Source organism: Lathyrus oleraceus, chromosome 3 (assembly GCF_024323335.1).
Source record: "Lathyrus oleraceus cultivar Zhongwan6 chromosome 3, CAAS_Psat_ZW6_1.0, whole genome shotgun sequence".
NCBI lineage: Eukaryota > Viridiplantae > Streptophyta > Magnoliopsida > Fabales > Fabaceae > Lathyrus > Lathyrus oleraceus.
Window position 1 is genome coordinate 263,534,071 of NC_066581.1, and position 12,281 is coordinate 263,546,351.

At 39.3% G+C, this 12,281-nt stretch overlaps 1 protein-coding gene across 1 annotated transcript; it reads right to left on the reverse strand.

Annotated features, from left to right (window-relative positions):
- Window positions 1-11,300: 11,300 nt before the first annotated feature.
- Window positions 11,301-12,036, reverse strand: LOC127126825 (uncharacterized). The gene has a single exon (XM_051055828.1). The coding sequence runs from the start codon at window positions 11,838-11,840 to the stop codon at window positions 11,457-11,459; it is 384 nt and encodes a 127-aa protein (XP_050911785.1). The 5' UTR covers window positions 11,841-12,036; the 3' UTR covers window positions 11,301-11,456.
- Between the last annotated feature and the right edge of the window lie 245 nt (window positions 12,037-12,281).

A 12,281-nucleotide genomic window follows, 5' to 3' on the forward strand; every position in this document is an offset into this window, starting at 1 on the left:
TGTCACTGATGATGTCTGAGCTAGAAGCTCTAAAGAGGATTTCGGCATACGTTGCCAAGAACAAAATAAAATCGGCCCTAAAGGATGAAGAAAACATGGTTGTCGAAGCCTATGTTTCAAAGAAAGAAGATATTTTGGCTATTGAGCCAAAGCCTCCAGATAAGTCAGCTGTGACTAAAGGAAACGTCGACATGCAACGTTTAGATTGCATTTACGAATATGAACCTTTAGGGTTTGAAATAGATCCAAAGGCACCAGAAAAGATGCGACCACAAGACCCCTTAGAAGAAGTCGACCTTGGCAAAAATGGCGACAAGAGGCCAACATACATCAGCGCCAACATCGACAAAGAGTTAAAATCTGAGGTAATATCTCTACTTAAAGAATTTAAGGATTGTTTTGCTTGGGATTATAACGAAATTCCTGGTTTAAGTAGGGATTTGGTAGAGCTAGAACTACCAATAAAAGCTGGAAGAAGGCCAGTAAAGCAGACGCCTAGGTGTTTCGCACCAGATATCATGGCAAAAATAAAAGCAGAGATAGAAAGGCTCTTCAAAAGCAAGTTTATACAAACTGCAAGGTATGTCGAATGGTTGGTCAATATTGTGCCAGTAATTAAGAAAAATGGGTCTTTACGAGTATGCATTGATTTTAGAGATCTAAATGTTGCGACCCCCAAAGACGAGTATGCCATGCCCGTAGCAGAAATGTTGGTCGACTCGGCCGCTGGTTTTGAATATTTAAGTATGTTGGATGGTTATTCTGGATATAACCAATTTTTTATTGCAAATCAGGATATGCCGAAGACGGTGTTTCGATGCCCATGAGCCTTAGGTACATATGAGTGGGTTGTCATGCCATTCGGCCTGAAAAATGTCGGAGCGACATATCAGAGGGTAATGAACTCGGTGTTCCATGATTTTATTGAAGATTTCATGCAAGTATACATTGATGATATCGTGATAAAATCAAATTGTCGACTTACTCATGTTGAACATCTCCGAAAGACCTTTGTAAGAGTGAGAAAATATGGATTGAAAATGAATCCATTAAAGTGTGCTTTTTATGTGCATGAGGGTGATTTCCTTGGCTTTGTGGTGCATAAAAAAGGTATTGAAGTAAACCAAAGCAAAACAAAAGCCATTATGGACGTCAAGCCTCCGTCGACCAAAAAGAAACTTCAATCTTTGTTGGGCAAGATAAATTTTCTTAGAAGATTTATATCCAATTTAAGTGGTAAAACTAAATCTTTTTCACCACTCCTTCGACTGAAGAATGAGGATTTTAAGTGGCAAGAAGAGCATCAAGAGGCTTTCGACAAAATTAAAGAGTATTTGACTAAGCCTCCAGTACTGGCCCCTCCTGTTAGGAATGGCCAATGAGGTTGTATATTGCAGCTTCAGAATCGACTATAGGAAGTATGTTAGTCCAAGAGGATGAAAAAAGTGTCAAAAGACCTGTGTATTACCTTAGTCGAATGCTTAATGATCCTGAAACTAGGTATAGTGATATAGAGAAACTATGTCTATGCCTGTATTTTTCTTGTATGAAACTAAAACAATATATTAAGCCCATTGATGTGTATGTATCTTCTCACTTTGATATTATTAAGCACATGTTGTCTAAACCAATTTTGCATAGTCGAATTGGTAAATGGGCTTTGGCGTTAACTGAGTATTCTCTTACGTACGTGCCCTTAAAAGCGATGAAAGGGCAAGTGGTGGCAGATTTCCTTGTCGACCATTCAATGGTCGAAATGGCTCAAAATTATGTAGACACAGTGCCATGGAGATTGTACTTCGACGGTTCAAATACAGAATTGAAGGAGTATGCACAAACAATGAAGCAGAATATGAATATTTGATCACAGGACTTGAACTTCTGCTGGAATTGGGGGCAAGGAATGTCGAAATTATGGGAGACTCTGAGTTAGTAATTAAACAGGTATCAAAAGAATACAGGTGTGTCAAAGAAAATTTAATCATGTATTTTGTGATTACCATCAGACTACTCAAGAGATTTGAGTAAGTAAGCCTCCAGCATATACCACGGAAAGAGAATCAGAGAGAAAACGATTTGGCGCAAGAAGCTTCAGGGTATAAAGCGTCGAAAGACCAGAATGAAGAAAAGGTTCAAGTAAGAGAGAAGGAACGAGCAACATTGTTATCACCATCAGATTTGTCGATTATAAAGTTAGGAGCTGTAGATAAATATCATTTTGAAATTCTGACCGTCGACGACGGGGGAGAAAATGATTGGCACAAGCTGTTAGTCGATTATTTACGTAATCCTATAGGGTCGACAGATCTAAAGGTAAAATATAGGGCCCTCGGCTATGTCCTGGTGAATGATGAATTGTTCAAAAAGACGGATGAAGGAGTTTTGCTAAAGTGCCTTGGAGAAAGTGAGGCATATGTGGCTGTGTCGAGTGTACATAGTGGGGCGTGTGGGGCGCATCAAGCGGGATTGAAGATGAAATGGCTTTTGATGCGCTCAGGAGTTTATTGGCCTTCAATGTTGAAAGATTGCATTGAATGTGCTAAAAGTTGTCAGGAATGCCAATTGCATGGGGGCATACAACATATGCCTGCAAGCGAGTTGCATACAATTGTGAAGCCCTGGCCTTTTCGAGGGTGGGCATTGGATGTGATTGGAGAAAACTATGTTTGAAACCAGCTACAAGAGCACAGAAAATTAAACATACACAATGCTGGAAAATAAAGTAGTGGCATAAAAGTTGGCAAAAGCCATTGTTCAAATATTAAATCAAAATAAAAATGGCTAAAATTTGTCGAATCTAGACTGAAATGATTGAAGCTCAAGATTGTAGTGCAGAGACTGAGGTTCAAAGTTGTCGGCCTGGACCCTAAGCTGTTCAAGTTTCTTTTCAACTTTGGAGAGTTCTTCAGCTACAACCAAGGCATTTGTGGTGGTTTGCTTGACAGTATCTTGGGCTGGCTTCAAAACCTTGTCGATAATGCGGGATTCTTCCTCAGTAATTGACCCCAATTCACTGTCCAGAGCACCAATTTGACGCCGAAGGTCATCAATTTGGAGGCGTATCTCAGCAGCTCTTGTTTGTTTGGGGGCCAATTCCTTCTTCTTCTCAATCATTTCCAGCAATTTGGTGACTTCTTCATCGGCTTTCGTCACCAGTTCCCATTTCTCCTTCACAAAGGCCTCTGTAGTTTCACTCTGGTGTTCATTTTCCCTAACGTTGTCGATATGACGCAGCATGGGAACCAGAAGTTTTTCAAATGTGGCCATCACACACTTAGCATACTCAGAAAGGTGAAGCTCCTTGAGTTGGGCAAGCACGTACAAGAGTTCTGGGCCGACAGCAGGTTCACTCAGAAGCACATGGGATAGATCCGGATTCAAGGCATAAAAATGAACCCTGTCCATCAGAGCTTTGACCTTTGCCGCTTCAGGACCCATCTTCTCATAATGGAGTTGGTGAAACTTCTCAGAATCTAAAGAAGCGTCACGTGATCTTACTAGGCTACGAAGCCTAGCAATTGCTTCTAGAGCAGAAGGCTTTAGTGCCAGTGGCTGGGAAAATGAAGGGAAATTAGTTGGTAGAGGCGCAGTTTGAGGAGACTGGATTTCTGTGATGCCAACATTTCCTTGTCCCCTTGAATCCTGCAAAGTCAAGGAAGCTTAAGAAAGACTAGAGTCAGAACTACTCGAACTGGAATCCGTGTGCGTGGCAGGGATAATGACTGAACCAAAATCACTACCACTAGTCTGGGTATTAGAGTCAGTGAATTCACCAACATTATCGACAGAGGTTGCTTGGTAAGATGGAGAAGAAGTCATCGACAGGGGAGTATAGTCAACAACATGGTGAGGTTGCTCACCAGAAGAATCATCCTGTTTTATAGCAAAAGGATGTTTGTAAGAAAAGTCCAGCAATTCAGGGAAAAAGATAGTAAAACAAGTGATTACCTGTGTCGGTGTAGGAAGAACAATGTCCAAATTCCCTTCCTCCAAGATAGTAGCAGCAAGGGTGTTGGTCGGTTTCGAAGTCCCCACAGTTGGATCAGAGACCATATTGAGGATAGACGTGTCGACCACAATGGTGTCAGCGTCAAGAGAAGAAGGAGCCTCTGTAGTGCTGGGAGCGGCGCCAGCCTCAGGTTGGGAAGTCGTGAGCACTTTGTTTTGTTTTTTCTTTTTTGCTTCACCACCCTTAGAGGGAGAATCATGCTTCTTCCTTTTATGGCCCTGGTGGCCTTTGGATTTGTGGGATTGTTGAGGAGATGGCTGAGTTGGCTGTGGATTCGGCTGAAGACAGGAAGAGAGGTTATAAGCAGATATTCTAGTCAGAAGATCGGACAAGCCGACAAGAAATACCTCAGGTCCTGTGGCAATAGAACACTTATGTTTTTTGGATTTCTTGGACTGAGGGGAAGGGACAGGCAGATTTGTCGAACGTGGTTGACCCTGCACATAGGTAAAAGGTTAGAAGTCATGCATTGTTTTTCTTAGAGAAATCACAGGGTTATATGAGTTTGCTGCATATAGTAGCATACTGAAGAACTTGATTTTTTCAAAACTTGGGAAATGGGTTGCTCATCATCATCAGAAGACTTCTCAAGAGTAGCATGTAAGAGTGGAAATGACAGTTAAGAATATATACCAAAGTAAAAGAAAATGGCAAATCAGCCAGATTTGAACCTGAGTCTTTTCTGTCGAAATGATAGGTTCATCGACATAAGCGGGATCCACAGGGTCTATAGGGATTGCTGTAAAGAAACATAGAAAATCAAGTAAGCGACAGAATCCAAATACAAAGAGGTGCCATCTTTCCAGAAAAGTGTTACCAATTTGTATGGTATCGCACACTCTAACATATTGAGGATCAATATGAAGTGGCCCTGAGTAGTTGGGCAGATAATGCTTCGTCAGTACCACTCTATCGGCATTTTTCTTATAAGCATTTTGCAAGTCTGAAAAGGGACAATAATACCAATCTGGAATTGGAGAGTCGAAGGCCAAAGCCAATGGGCTAGATGGCAAAGGAGGGAATCTGATGTTTCCGAAATGAAGGACGTAAAGATACTTGTCTTTCGCATAACCAGGGATTTTAAGCTTTGGGATCCTGTCGGTTACCTTCTCCTTTAATTCGGCAGCAGCCTCAAAAATGGTTCGACGAAGATCATTAGGTCGATACACAACTTTGAAATATTTCTGGAAAGCTTGAATTTGTTTGATATGGAGAGCCTCACACTTGGTCGATTTCTCCTGCAAATGGACAAGAGCCTGAGTTAGTTCAGATAATTTGGCCTCAGGAGCACCAACGTAAGCAGCAAGATATGATTGCCACAAATCATCAAATTCTTTGGTACAGAGGAAGGCTGGTTGAAACGGGATGGAATGGAGCCTTGATCCTTTTTTCCAAAGGGCCTCAACATCTTCTTTGACCACACTCCAGGGCTTATCACAAAGGACGTTTGTGAGTATGTCGAGAGAAGAAAACAGGGACTTGGGAACAAACTGACAAAGTCCAAACTGTCTGGCCACCAAGTTGGGTTGGTAAGCAACTAGTCCATGGTTGACGCCGGTTATCACAGCCGACAGAAACTGGGGGACCAGAAAGCGTCTCCAGATAACAAAAGTTTCATTCTTGTGTTCATCTTCAGTCGGAGGGAAAGCCCTAGTGAGCCATTTAGAACCTTCAGTCCGACTACTGAAAGGAGCCATAGAAGGGTGAAAGTCGGCGCGAGTTAACATAATGTCAAACAAAAGGCGAAACACCTTGACATCAGGAAAGGTTTTGTCGATGGGGGTCAGAGGGATCAGTCGCTTCCAAAGAAGGTGTTGCTCTTCTAGGGGACATGCAACCCTTCTCATCCCATGAGACGTTATATCTTTAGAAAAAGTGGCGTTGAGCCATAATTGTAGGAACCATAAGGGACCGTGAGCCAAGACATTCTTCCTTTTTGAGTTCTCAGGGTCAAGGAGTTTGATTTGGCAGACGACCTCAGTTAAAGAATTGTAAAGAGAGACCAGTATTAATTGGCCAAGAGCAATGTCACGCTCTTGGTGTAGCTGAGTTGCCAGGAGAGTAAAGTGTTTAGCTATCTGCATTGATCTAGAGAAGAACACAAAGCGAGACAGCCAAAGAGTTAGAAAGGCTACATGTTCTTCAGTGGTCACAGGGCCCGAAGATGTAGCATGATGATCAATGAAGTTATTGTATGTCGGTTTGCGAGAATCACCAACATCAAACCTTAGAGAGACTGGTGCTACGGCTTCGCAGTCGAAGACTTCGCCGGTCGGTTTTAGGCCTGTAATGGCAGTCATATCTAAAAGCGTCGGCGTAATCATGCCACACTTTGTATGAAAGGAATTGGTCGAACTTTCCCAGAATTGAAGGGCAGCCAGCAACATGCCACAGGATTGAGGGGGGCCACAACGGGCAATCTGCAAAAGGGTATATATACCTATTTGTTTCCAGTGGTCGATTTTCTCTGCCTCTAAATGATTCGTCCAAGCGCAAAACTTAGGACAACTCTTGGGAGGAGCAGTTCTAAAGTTCCTTTCGACATAATAGAGGGAGAAAGGTTTTTGAGAAGAAACTAGTGGTTCAGAAAGATGACTGGTAGGAAAAAAGGAATTTTTCTTAGTTATCTCAGGTTGACAATTCTCTGGGAGTGGACCTAAGAATGCTAGAGGTTTGTTAGATAGGGAGAAAGAGATTAATACTTGAGAACGCCAGATTTTGGTTTTTTCTTCAACGGAAGGAGGTTCAAGAACATATTCCTTGCCATCAATGGTGAGTAGTTGCGTGAGCTTCGCAGCGGAGGGGATTGTTTTGTTTTTGTTTGAGTTGGCCATGGAAGAAGTTGAAGGTTTGAATAAGAAAGGAGTTTTGTTCGTTTTCGTTTGCTGAAGCAGAGGGAAAAGATGAAGAGCGAAAAAGAGAAAGAAGAAGAAGAAACAAGGGTTTTATAGGAGTTTAAACCCTAGGAAAAGGAAAAAATGGACGTTTGATTTTCTTTTTTTGATGCATGTACCCATGTTCCCACATTTGTAGACACGTGGAGGCGAAGGGGAAGTCGTGGGTGGAGACACGTCTCCGTCATAAAGATGTGAAGTGATGGAGACGTGATTTTGTGAGTCTCGAGAGAAAAACGAGATATTTGTCATGATTAGATGACGTCAGCGGCGTAGAACAAACAGTTGTACCACCAAGTAGAAGTGGAAACAGTAAGGAGAAATTTGACATCTCGAAGATGCCATTATCTCATAAAAAGTCGACATTCGAAAATGGCATCTCTGGGGGGCATTTTGTTACCACAAGAAATTAGTAAGGCATGTTGAAGGCGTAGTTAATGAAAGAGCCTTATGGATTTAAGGATTATACCTCACCAAAGGGATGTTTGAAAGAAAAGCTGAGTCCAAGATAAGTAAGAGCTGGGAAAACCACAAGTTACCAGAAGATGAAATCGACGGAAGAAGCAAGTTGGGTCGAAATTCGTTCTGTCGACTAAACCAGAGATTGGGACTTAAGAAGTTCTTGATTGTATTGGACACATAGGGGATGGTGTCGACATAAATACCTGAGCGGGATAAGTTTGAAATTCAAAATGACTAGCAGTTACAAGGAGAACGAGCACCAAAGATATTGAGCAGTTTTTAGATCGTGTAGCACGACGTCTGTCTACAAACAATTATTTTTTGAGTAGTTTGGCCTGTAGACAGTCTCTTTAGTTCATTATAAATAGGGGATCCCACAGAGGACTCTGGGTGTTCACTTTGTACAAAAATCACTTGTAAAAAACTTCACATTCCCAACGCGAGGAAGCAAGATTTTTCAAGAGTGCTAATGCACGTGAATCACCACATTTACTTCAATTCAATTTCCTTATTTTTCAATTGTTCCCGTTGAACACTTTGTTTTAATTTCATTTACGTTTGAATTGTCCTTTTATGTTGTCCTCTACACCGTCGACACTAATTCTATTACGATAATAGAATTCACCAAAAGTGCGTTCATTGTGTATGTCTTTTAAATGTTATAGTGTTGTCGATCACGAGTCACCCATAGCCTATAGCATCGTCATTTTGTGTGGAAAAACCTTTGCTTGTTCAATATTTTATCAGAAGTCGTTTCTCACAAAGTTAATAGTCCGTCGAAGTGAACGAGTTACCTAGTTACATTAGCACATGTCTTAGGATCAACTGGTCGATCCTGCAAGTAACCCTTAGTTTTAGGCTTAGGGAGGACCAACGATTGTTTACCAATTTCCACAGTAAACAATAGGTTTAAAGTATATCATCATGGAACTCTATATGACTTCTTCTTCAGAATCAATCTCAGTATCTTGCAGCAACTTAAAGTCTGTAAGTCTCCTGGGTATCTATCTAACTCTTTATGGCCTATGGAACTGTGCAAGTTCATCTTCAGAAGAAGGACCACCGTCAAAAGCTCCACATTTAAATTTTCTATCTTTAGAGGCAGGAGCACCCTCAGAGGCTATATCACCTTTAGAGTCCGGATCACCTTCAAAATCAGATCTACCATCAGAGTCAGACTCACATTCAGATTCAAAGTCATCTTCAGCGCTAGACTCACCTTTGGAGTCAGAGTCATCTTCAGATTTAGACTCTCCTTCAAAAGTAGAATCTCCTTCAGAGGCAAAATCAGACTCTAGTGTTGATATTGCACTAGAGTTGGATTGTGACTTTCTCCAATACCATGTTTATGATTCTTTCACTTTGATATCTCTACTAATTTCAACTTTGTTAGAGACTGGGAAAGAAAGCTTATAAGCATTTGTACTGTGGCAATTGTAGAAATTTTGTATTTCTTATTGAGTTTGTACATGATAGATTATGATATAAGTAGCCTAGGGATTACAAGTAACTAAAGAAACTAATTAAATCCTAATTAACTTAAATTAATTCCTATTTTACAAGAACAAAACTATTCTATATGGTTGTGTAAATAAGTATTAATGTATTCATATAATACAACTATAAAATCTATATTAATGTCCTTATTAATGGCTGCATAATTATGCCTTAGTGGCAGCATCCTTTCACAACCGCAACATTTCACTCTGGAACTAGGATAACTTCATGGAAATTTTGAGGAATGTGGGAGTTATCCACTGAGTTGATGAAATTCTTGTTGCAGTTTTTCCATTGTTCAACTATGACATTTCCCATTTCTTTGATTGGTACAGTTTTTCCATTGTTCAACTTAACTCTGACATTTCCCATTTCTTTAGCATTCTGATATTCATCATCATCACATCTGATCTTGGTCCTCTTACCAGAGTCAAAATCAACTAGCCATTGTTTGTTTCTAGTTAGGTGATTTGAGCAGTCAGTGTCCATATACCCCCAGTCTACTATTGATCCACTACATTCTCATATGTCATCAATAGCACAGGTTCATCATCATAATCTCTTATGGCTATGTTGACGTCTTAACTCTTACTAACCTTGTTTGACCTGTAATCAGTAGTAAAGTGGCCAAACTTATTGCAATGGTAGCACTGAACCTTCCTCTTACCAAACTTCTCATTTCCCTTATGAACATTCTTAAGTTTCTTCTCTTCGAAGTTGGAGAGTTCTGGCGTCCAAACACCACCATCATACTTTTTCTTGTTCTCTAGTCATGCTTGCTTCTGGTTCTTCTTGACAGAAGAAGCTTTCAGAGTCTGAGTTTCAGAGACTGTTTTAACTTTTTTTCATTGTTTCTTTCAATCAGACGCAACTTTTGGGCCTCTAAACTACTCTGAAGCTCTTCATTTCTCATCGTATTGGTATCTTTAGAGTGTTATATGCCTATAACTATGTAATCAAATTGAGGAGTAAATGATCTCAGTACCTTTTCAATGATTACTTGTTCAAAGAGCGTTTCTCCACAAGATTTCATCTTATTTGTGATCACAATTACTCTGGAGATGTAATAAGGCACCTTCTCATTGTTCTTCATGCCGAGACTCTCAAAATATTACTTGTGTAGGGACTACAACTTGAATTTCTTCACTCATGCAACACCATTATAGCACCGTATCAGTGTATCCCACGCTGCCTTCGCTGTCGTCGAATCGATAATTTTCTCAAACACCTTCATATCCACACACTGATGGATATAGACCAACGCCTTATGATCATTCTTCCTCATTTCACGTTGCACATTTTTTTGCGCTTCTGTTGCATTTTCTGTAATCGGCGTGTAACCGTCATTGATGAGATCAACAACAACTTGAGCTCCAAAAAATACACGCATCTGAATCGACCACCAATTATAGTTCTTTCCGTCGAATATTGGAATTTTTATGTTCAAGCTACCGTTTTTGGCGTTCATCTTCGTTCTCGTACAAATCACCCAGTTCTCACCAACACTCGTGGTTCCCAAATCCTGATAATCGAGATCTGTGATTCTCTTCGATTTTAAACTTCAATTCAACGCGGATTTAAGAAAATAAATCAATCATACACCTCACTACACTCATGTTTCCAAGTGAATCGAACCGGGATTCTGGATACAAATGTTGGAGTTCAACAATGAACTTCCATTAATAATGCTCAAGAATTTGACAAGATGATGATCAGTTGCACAAAGAGAGAGAGAGAGGCTTTTGAAACTTTTTCAAAGGCAGGATTCTCTTACAAATTCACTTATTTGAGTTTTATATAAAGACTCAAATGAAATTAAAATTCAAATGAAATACAAAACAGAAGTCAAATACAAATACAAAACTAAATACAAATGAAATGAAAATTAAAAAATCTTAAATGTTGATTTACATTCTTCAACAATTACCAGAAACACAAGAGGGCGTTGAGGAATCTTAATGAAAAAAATAAGTAAAGAATGAACAACATATATCGCGCGGAAAAGAAATAATACCATTATTCTTCAAAGCATCCCTTATTGGGAACTTCTATGCACAAAAACTTAGAGAAAATTTCTGTCTCTTTATCTTGTTCCTGGTTTAGATCTTTTTCCTAACTTATGAGTAAACTACATTAACTATTTATGTGAAACTTGTCTCTGGTCAATATATATCATCACAAGATCAATTTTTTATTCTCTCAAAGACTTAGAAGTTTGAAGCAGCAATATTATAACATAGGAAGGAGAGGTACATCAATTGAAGTTGAATTGAAATCCTATAGGCTATATGACTCAAATTTCTGGTTGTTGAATATACAAATATATTTGATCACCTCCATCTGCTAAACTAAATTTTAACTAAGATAAAAGTTAAGTCCACATAACAACATTGACAAACAAATAAGAACTCATGTGTGGATCAAAATCAGAAATAAAATAGAGCTAGCAATACTCATTAATTTCTATTGATCTTTAATTGATGAAAGTACATTAAATTGAACTCCTATATATGAGTTCATTACAAGATGCAAGATATTTTCAAGAAAAAGTAAAAAAGAGAAAAGTACATGAAAATTTAAGAAGGAATTAACTATTACTTGGAATTCAGTTCATGAGAAGCAACCAAAGCTTTAGAGATCTCAAATATAAGCCTAGCCTCAAAAGCATCACGAGAGTAATCCTTAGAAACATCACGAGTCTTTTGATTTTCAAACGTTGTCTCAGTGTTCATCGACCTCAACATAAACTTCTCATAAGTGTTCTTAACCTTTGTCCACATCTTCAACGGTGATCTAATAGCCCATGTTAACCTCGGAACTACCCTCATCCTCCACTGCCTTTTTCTCAACCTTATAACCTTCGTCTTCTTCCCGTCACCGGCGGCGGCGCCATCGACGTCGAGACGTTGGTATCGCCGCCTCCGTAAGTACCTAGTTGGTTTAGGTATTAGTGACTCCATTTCAGTGGTTTTCATCATGGAGGAGGTAGAAGAGGATGAGGAAAAAGGGTCTATAAAATGGTTATGGATATGAAATGATACGTGTTGGAATTGGGAAGTGCTTATGTGTTTGTTGGAGGAATTAATGGGTTTGCTTTTGATTAACAAAGTCAAGAAACAACGGTTTGAACATGAATTATTGGTGGGTGAGTGATGTGAGAATTGTCAACATGTGTGATCGACATTGTATTTTTCGTTTCTTAATATATTATATAGTTTTTGGCAGTTCCGATTAAATTCTATAATAATTAATATCATATAGTCATAATTTAGATTCTCTTCAGATGCAGTTTATGTTAGTACTTACTATTTATGAATCATCAAATGCGTCATTGAAATCAGTATGCTATCAGTTATGTTTGTTGATACAGTATCTTAAAAGATATGAAAAATGAAATTAATTCTTAGTATAAAATATAA

Excerpts from the sequence above, each read along its gene's own strand:
- LOC127126825 (XM_051055828.1), bottom strand. The coding sequence starts at position 11,840 with ATGATGAAAACCACTGAAATGGAGTCACTAATACCTAAACCAACTAGG.